The 9,379-nt window shown below is 40.7% G+C and overlaps 1 protein-coding gene and 1 non-coding gene across 2 annotated transcripts in view; one reads left to right on the top strand and one right to left on the bottom strand.

Moving 5' to 3' along the window:
• SARC_00626 (hypothetical protein) overlaps nucleotides 1–5,591 on the bottom strand; it is a gene marked incomplete at its 3' end in the record, with an annotated part of 20,478 nt that extends 14,887 nt beyond the window's left edge. Inside the window, exons 1-6 of the mRNA XM_014305667.1 lie at nucleotides 5,275–5,591; nucleotides 4,456–4,642; nucleotides 2,973–3,097; nucleotides 2,004–2,323; nucleotides 1,211–1,438; nucleotides 209–402 (exon numbers count right to left, since the gene is read on the bottom strand). Of these exons, the coding sequence (XP_014161142.1) occupies nucleotides 209–402; nucleotides 1,211–1,438; nucleotides 2,004–2,323; nucleotides 2,973–3,097; nucleotides 4,456–4,642; nucleotides 5,275–5,451 (1,231 nt within the window). The 5' untranslated portion in view covers nucleotides 5,452–5,591. The remainder of the gene's footprint in view (nucleotides 1–208; nucleotides 403–1,210; nucleotides 1,439–2,003; nucleotides 2,324–2,972; nucleotides 3,098–4,455; nucleotides 4,643–5,274) is intronic.
• Nucleotides 5,592–5,958: 367 nt separating this feature from the next.
• Nucleotides 5,959–6,031, top strand: SARC_30016. Its single transcript has one exon. It is a non-coding gene; the product is annotated as a tRNA-Val (tRNA).
• Nucleotides 6,032–9,379: the final 3,348 nt, after the last annotated feature.

Here is a 9,379-nt window from a genome sequence, read left to right as displayed (position 1 = left end):
TTGTGTGTGTGTGTGTGCGGGTGTGGGTACATACATACATATATGTATATATGTATATATATATATATATATATATATATATATATATATATGTATATATATGTATATATATATATATAAATATATGTGTGTGTGTATGTATGTGTGTGTATGGTATATATATATATCTTGAACATACATATTCATCACCACACCAATAGATACATACTCTCCATCTCGCTATCCTCATCCTCGTCCTCGTCTGATGTATCTGTATCTGTTAACTGGTCAGAAACTGTGCCAACGTCTAAGTGCACCCACTCATAGACTTCTCCGCCGAACAAGCGCGGTGTGAGACGCACGCCCACACCCTCGGACGACATGCGTGTTTTCTCATTGTCTATACTCAGTAGCATGCCTCTCCTGTACATATTTATGGAGAGAGGAGAACATATCATACATTGGTTTGTACTGGATTTACTGGTAGGAAAAGTACTTGTTGACGTGTGTTGCTTGTAGATTGACGGTGCTTATTGTAAGTGAAGGTCCGTGAGTGTACGCTCTTTTAAGTACACACATGTGCTACTGTATGAATGTGTATGGTGTTTCGTTTTAGAACAAGAAGTAAAACTTCTGAAAATATGAATTTGTAAAGAAGCCTAATAGTTATGTATAATAACACATGACATACAACCAAAAAGCAAGTTACATATACATAGGACCCGCACATGAAATTTGAGTACAGAATACGATGATGGAATGCTCGCACTGTAATGCTATCCGTAGAGCAATTGACCAACTGAGCTGAGACACGATACCCTTCAACCGCGACCACACATGCGGACTGAATCATGAAAGTAACAGAGTCAAGGCCGATAGATAATTGCAGACCAGGAGAGCACCGCGGCACATCAGTTTCTGTGCTAAAACGATATGTGTGTGTGTGTTGTGTATGTATGCACATATCCAACCGTGCTCCGGAATTGTATTCACGTGTACGTACCTGTAACTCACACCCATATGTATACACATATGCACATGCCATGTCTACGTATACATAGCTGATCATCATAGCAACGTGTATACACATATGCACATGTCATACATACATATACTAACCTATAACACCCGTGTTTATACCTATTTACACCTGCCATACCTACATATACCTACCTATAGCCCACACCCACATGTATACACATATACACATATCCCACCCACATGCACGTACCTGTATCCCATATCCACAGGCGCCACCAGCGCATCTGAAACCAGCACTCGGAGACCGTCTGAGGCCGCGCACAGATTGCGCAGCCATTTGGTCATAGCCATAGCACAGAACATATGACTCATAACCTTGGCATTTATGACACGTGTTTTCAGGCGAATCTCTTTGAGCGTGTCACACACCGCTTGACACCGGCTTTTGCTGCTTACCATGAAGGACGCCCAGCCGTGGCTATTTATAGATACAGATAATTGGGCGCGCTTAGTGGTGATTGTGACATACCGGCATGCATACGTGTTATCTGATATAAACATCCGTTTACATGGTCTTAAGGTCTCCCCTATCCACGTATGTGTCAAAAGTGTCAAACGTGTCAAAACTACTATAATTGACTGATAGGTAATTATCTGCGCTCCTATGTATTAGACGATCACACGAACCAAACTATCACAAAGGTCTGACAGATACAGTCTCATAGTTAAGAGTGTTCACTTACGTATCAGCAATCATAGGTCTCTCATATGTAAATATCTGACCACGTACAATCACAGCTGACTGGTATCTACACAACTGTTCACGTACGAATCATAACAGTTGTTCTGTATATACATATCTGTTCCCGTACGATTCTTAAGATCACGGCGGTCTAACATACACATCCCAGTAGTTAAACCTATCATACAAATCGATTTTCACACACAAATCAATCCATCCCAATAGCCTAACGCATACATACAACCTCCTAGTCAACTAACACCGCACCAACACACACACACACACATAGTCGTGTACATACGAATCGACTATCATGGCGATCTCCTCGCGGCGTTGTTTAGGTGCGTTAATGGCCTTCATGAGCTGAGAAGTGACTGAGTGAAACGAGTGAGTCTCGTCGTTCAGCAGCACCGCGTGCCATTTGGGTGACAGGTCCTCGTCTTCAATCCACTTGTCCGCCTGTTGCGCAAAGGCCGGGGCGGTCTCGTTCCTGTTTAATTGTCCAGTACTGAGAGGTGCGTCGTAGGTGTCCCCAGAGCTCCACTCCAGACCACCCCCCAGTACCCAAGTGATGTATAGCACAACGCACTTCAGCAGCGGTCCAGAGGACAAAATTAGACCCTGGAATTATGGGAGGTGTTCATAAGCACGTATACTAATAAAGTGGAGCATTTGGATATCTAACCATATGAATTGTATATAGGCAACATATATAAATAATGTGAAGCATTTGAATATTTAACCATGGGAGATGGGTATAGGCACGTATGTTAATAATGCGAAACATTTGAATATTAAAGAATGAAAGATGGATATAGACACGTATGTTAATAATGTGAATTATTTGAACATTAGACCATATAAGTGGAATAAAAGCGCGTAGTTTGTGTGTAGACATTTTAGTTATAGGTACGTGATGTAGTTTGTACACGATTAATACACGAGCAGAGTAGGAGCCTACAACACACATCTGTAGGGAAACAGTGCCATTGTAAGAGTGTACATTGCTTGCAACTGGTATGATCTCAAGGGATGAACCATACAACGTAGATCAGTGCCCCCGGGGCCACTAACTAATCGAATAGCACACCGGTGCATGGCCTACCACAGCCCATAGGTACACATTCAGAGACCACCACACACACACACACACACCCCTACATACACATCGACGCAGCCATAAATACACGGAAACGTATACCATGTACACACAAACTAGCACATAAGGACATACACGCACATGCACATGCACATGCAAACACTATCACACCTTGGGTAACAAGTCTACGGGGTTCAGTGGCTTGCCGTCGGCGCCTGTCAGTTCCTGAGGGCTGTGCTTGACGCAGTGGGCTGTGCTGTCTACCCACGCCTCGGGATCACCACAGTCACAGCAACCTGTAGCAGCAGTAGCAGAGATGAAGAGCGCGCACGTGTTGTAGTAAGACGTATATATCACTGAGCTATTCGGAAGCATGCGCAATGTGGTAGGTAGGCTATATAGAGTGTCTTATGGAAAATAGATATGTGTACCGGTGTATGAATATCCGTCGCAGGATGGGGACATATATCCATGCGTTTGGTATGGTGTATACTTAGACACACGCATCATATAGGGTGGATGGCCTGAGCCTAAAAGCCTGTGTATTCCAACTAAATCCCACAGGAGCTACACATAGCACAAGGAAAACGCAAACCCGACCAGCAATTGCATGGGTCGCATTTGCATGTACTCTATACGAACCATAAACATGTATGCCTGTAGAGTGCTAGACAAATATCGCGATGCAGCGGCACAGTCTTATATTAATTTGTGCGGACCCGCATACATATATGCCTGTAAGGCTGGACTAGTATCAAAGCACATCGACGCAGTCCTATTATAGAACCGAATATGCCCATCGTCGTGTCAGGCGCATTGCGATTAGATAAAGTAACCATGGCAACCCGCACGGGGGCACTCCGCATACATGTTCGAAGCGAGGTGTTAGAGCGCACTTAGCAGTACACAGTGGGTAGATGATACCCACAACTGCCAGTGAGTTCCGAGAATGAACGACACAACATATCCTGCGAATGCGTGGAGGTCGATAGGGATCACAAGACATTGTGCACATACATCGCTGGTTAGATTACCAGCAAGTAGTCCGCAAATGAAGGTGATATCGACATATACGCGGCTTGCTCTCTTGGCCTGCGCGCACGCGATTATGTATCGGACAAACAACCCTAAAACCCTAAAACGCACACACTACATCTGCAGATTCCCAAGCGCGCTACACTCACAAAACCACAAAAGACTCGCAGATCTACACGGCGTGGGTCAGGACTTAACCCCTCGTTTATACGGAACGCCCAAGTAATGACTCACTAAAACCTTGTCATCGCACCCCGCCAAAAGTAGTGCATGTACGCATACACAAGGAAGCGGCTATCGCTTATCCGCATACAACACGTCTCCCAGGAACATCATGCAGTCGTTGGTGCACTTATGGAAACAGGTGCATATGTCCTCAACCATAGACAGTGTCGACCGTACCGGCTGAGCCAACCCACACATAATACCCGAAACAAACAGTACATTCCAGTACACTACTCGTGGGGTCAAGGCCACTCAAACAAGGACATATAACAGGTCAGCAGCAACACACGCACGGGCTTTTTGTCGCCCATATAATTCCCATATATATATATATGTGTGTGTGTGTGTGTGCGTGTGTGTATGCGCAAATCTTAAACATTACACACAAACTCACCTCCGCCTCCGGAGGTAGACATGATGTAGTTGTGGGTGCGGTGATTGCTATCCTGGAAGCAGGTCTGACACAACACGCACGTGGGATCGTTCGCACAGTCTTTGCACAGGAAAGTGGGGTCACCGTTTTTAAACACTCGCCCGCAAGTCGTCGGGGGGGCATTAAGTCGTTGCAAGGAGGATATCACCTGAGACGCATGGAAGTAAAAATTTATAGGCAAACGGGCAGGTGGGGGTGCAAAGCGCATGTTGGGCATCAGAAGTATCATAATTTGTGTTAATAGATATTAATACTTGCGGCGATGAGCATACGTATTTACTTATGTATTATATATATATATATATATAAACATGCATATATACACACATACATATATATATATATATATATATATATGCATATATATATATATATATATATATATGTATATATATATATATAATATATTTATATATATATAATATATATATATATATATATATATAAGCATACATGTAAAATATATATATATATATGTGTGTATGTGTACACGTATGCATATATATATATATATATATATATATATATATATATATATATATGTGTGTGTGTGTACATGTGTGTGTGTATATATGTGTGTGTGTACACGTGTGTGTGTGTGTATGTGTGTGTGTGTATGCGTAAGTGTGTTTACGCACATATATAATCCTAACATAGGAAGCTAAAATGTTTTAACGATCAAATATGTGGCACTCCGCATTGAGTTCAATAAAATATTGGTGGACGCACGACCACAAATTGAATCCGGCAATTGTACGTTGGTTGTTTATAGCAAAGTACCTCTTCAGCATCCGTCGCGTTTCCTACCCCCACCATCAACATCTGAAGTTTGTTGATAATGGGCTTCGCCAGAACATTTGCATTGTCCACATCTTCAAACTTGGATACACCGACAGACTTGAATAGTTCCGGAACATCATTTAGGAAGATGCTAAGAGCTCCTCTCCCCGTAGTCATTGTGTTTTAGATTTTGATACATAGGTTTACAAGATGCCTACGGTTGTAAGTAGAGTCGTTCATAAATGTGCACACACTCGTAGTCTCCTTCAAAAATACCTCTGTATACGATTTGTACTTTGAATGTATTTACTTCGTCTCTATACTTTATAGTCAAGAAGAGAGGGACTGAATGGAGTGTCATCACGAGTCATCAAGTCCGACAAAAGAGGTCCTTCACAAGAAATACAAAAAATATTCGATGTTTCGTCATAGATTCGGTATTTACAAATTGTACAGTGTCAAGCTTTTTCAATTCACGAACTCTGGTGTCAGGACCCCTGGGGGCCCGGTAATAAGTATGTTCATCCTGATAATAATAAACGACAGTATTTAAAATATTTTTAATTTTTGAAACAAATATCGATAGTAGGGAGCACTCAACGCTGTGAATGCATTTGAAACATCGTGATATATAAACCAAAACAAAAATGCAAATAAATTATTAAAAATAGAATTGCATCCAACTTTCTCGTGGTGTAGGGGTTATCACATCATGTTTACACCGTGAGGGTCGTCAGTTCGATTCTGGCCGAGAAAATTCTCAAACGATTTAATTTTTCTTCAAATGTGTATATAGGATACTTGAAGTAGATATATCAACCTGTGTCGACTATGATAATGTACACAAGCCACATGCACCAGTTACGAGCGAACCAATGCATACGCCAATTGTGCGCCCACGGAGAGATTCGATATCGCTCAAATGTGAGACACATTTTAGTATGAAATTTTTTAGTGTAGTTTATGCGATGTGTCAGCGGGTACAGAACATCTGTATACATAAGAACCTCTCTGGGCATGAACAAGATCTGGTGGTCAGAATTCTTCTAGGTATGTGTGGAGACATGGCTCGTTATAAATATCTAAAGGTATAGTTTTCGTGTGCGATGGTACGTGTAGAATAAAGCATCTTCTTATTGTGACTGGTTGGCAGATAAAATTATAGCGTATGCTATGTCCCTTTTGAATGTTGAAACAAATATGCTAGGATAATTTAATGTGCAATAACGTTGAAGTTTAGATCTCGCTATCCTGCGTGCACTTCTTAATCGATGTAGCTTGCCACCACACAATGAATATTCGAACATCCCAACATTTTAGTAGTTCGAGCTTGTCTGTAACTATATTCAATTAATTATACTTCTGATTGTCAAGATATTGGACTACTCTACAATGTAAGTTCAGGTTCCGGCCAACCAGTTGTACATCAAGCTAAATGGGGATGAACAGTATCATATTATCTTCAGTCAGTTTGATTGTGAACTAAATGTTACAGTCAATCATGAAGTGCTAAGTGTATCGTAGTGAATTCTGTTTGGCCTCGAATCAGAGAACGTGAGCCCAGGAGTCGATTTTTGCAATAGTAGTATCGTAATTACAAATGACCGACATATCGGGCTATTATCCTCTACAGAGTAGATAAACACAGATCATCCACTTCAGTACAGTGTGGGTAAAATAAATGGCTAGTACTTAATTAAATTTCACTTGTTGCTCACCATAAATGTACATATAGTCATTATATTCATGTATACTAAGAGCTGCTCAGGAGATGAAATAATAGTTGCTGGTACAAATAGACTTGTATATACGTTATATAATGCGCAATGTGTCAAAAAATCAAGTTCAAACTATTGCATTGATGAAAATTTTATTAATAATCTTGTAAATACTATTCTTCTCGTACTATAGAAATGGGAAGCAAATTATTGTTGGATTCTCTTAGTGTCTCGTTCCCGATATAGTGGCCTATATCATATTATATGTGGTTTGTTCCAAGACGGTTGTCAGTCATATTCTTACTCAATTGATATGGCTTTTGTGTAGTGAAGTACTGTGTACAAACTCAGAATGCGCAAAAACTTGGTAGTAAGAGATTCCAACAAATTGACAATGTGCACAACAGTAGGGCTTAGGTTTACCTGACGAGGCTCTGGATATGTGAGAATCGATACCGCTGAGATAAAAGTTGGAAGTGGCGTGAGTTTAGGGGTTGGGTTAGTTGAATGTACTTCTTACTATAATTGATACCTGTCGAGGCGAATTAATCTATCTTGATTAAGGTTTTGATGCTCACATATGCTAAGATCCATATTATGTACTAAATAAGATGAGGAGTGCGGTACTATGTTGCAACTTATATCAACCTAGCACGAATCAGCATGTGAAACTAGTAAAACCGCTTCAGTATACATTCTGCTATCTCCAGCATCCCCGCAATAAAGTCTTAAACCCTGTATTGCCCGAGGTGAAACCATGATTTGTCTACGTTAATCTGACATGAAATTACAAAACAGAAAGGTACTTTGTATTTCTAATGATATATTCATCTACTTATTAAGCTTGAGATACTCGAAACACTTGACCTTTTCCCCCAATTCTTGCACTGATGGGTTATGATCTGAAGAACCCTGCAACTCACGTCGGCATACGTAATAAAAATATTTAAACATGCCATGTCTTTTATGCGTATGGATAGGTACGCCTTGATATTGCGGTTATTTCTGGCACATTGTTCAGTATAGATTCTATTCCTCCGCGAGGTTTTACATTATGATAACAATTGCAATACAAAGTTTCTTTTGATATGCAAACCTATTTTCGGGTACAGTTGTAAACGTATGGTGACAAAATATCTGACTGTATGTAGAGGGCCCGGAAAGACATGTGCTGGGAAAATGAGCTTTGAGTAACTAATTCGAAGGACATTTGTCGCAACCAAATCAGCGCAACACTATATAATATTTTACCTATTACAGTATCGTAGATAGACGAGGACTGCCCCGTAAAGTACACACGATCGACCCCTCAGGTAAGTCAGGCATTAATATTATCATACTAAAATAAATCGGGTGACAGCATTATGCAAAACCAGCCAAATGAATATCGTGGACAAGATATATTTAATGTAGCAATATGTTGTTCAGGTCACATATGTACGTGAGTTCATTGGGAGAGTCGGCAAGAAGCAAAGTACACAGCCACTTACTATCAAGCCAATATAACCTCGTACCCGTGGATGGAAATTGTGTCAAGAGGGAGCGAATATTTAAGCTTTTGCGACTTGTACGCCCAGCGTGTAGACACACGGTTCGAGTATCGACCACAGAGCATCACGTCGATTTTCGGTATTACTGTACAGCGAGATAAATGTCATAGCAACAACACGATTGGGTCGTATCCGTACAGCTGAATATATATTATTGTCTCGTATTGCGCTGGTCGATGTGAGAATGTATCGCTTTTAACCCTTGCTTTTGGAAGGATTTCGATTGAATCAATTGTTACCTACTAGGTTTGTATGAGGACAGATGTTCGTCTATGGACCGCAGTGACTAAACACAATCTGTTCATACTTGCTTCTTTTTTAAGTGATATCGTATCCATGAAATCGAGGTTACCGCGCCACTTTAGTCATAGCTACTATTCTATTCCGATATAAATCACCACAGCATATAAAAGATTCTTCCATATTAATCTAGCTCATACCAAAGACCACACTATCGGTTAACGTTCTCTCGTTGAACTGGTGTTTTTTCTTTCTTTTAAACGTATTAGCCGACATTGGCTGTGAGCAAACGAATTGTTAAGCAGCCAAAGAGATTTGATTCAGATACTACGCAGGATCCTACCCCGTGCGTATTATCTAAAACGCCAACGAAGAGCCTTTTGAATATTATAACATACCAGCGTTTCATTCGTCCTGCGATTCAAATATAGTCGAATATAAAAGCAATTGTAGCGTGGCCTGTAGAAATTGACACAATACAAAATACAGGTATAGTACTCAGCTCTTGAAGTTTTTTTTATAGCAATACGCCTGTATCATACGAGTCCTACTGGACTGCAATAGCTTCAATGACTATTCCATATTCTTTGTCAGTTC

Source organism: Sphaeroforma arctica (genome assembly GCF_001186125.1).
Source record: "Sphaeroforma arctica JP610 unplaced genomic scaffold supercont1.21, whole genome shotgun sequence".
NCBI lineage: Eukaryota > Ichthyosporea > Ichthyophonida > Sphaeroforma > Sphaeroforma arctica.
This window is presented reverse-complemented; position numbering and strand designations above follow the sequence as displayed.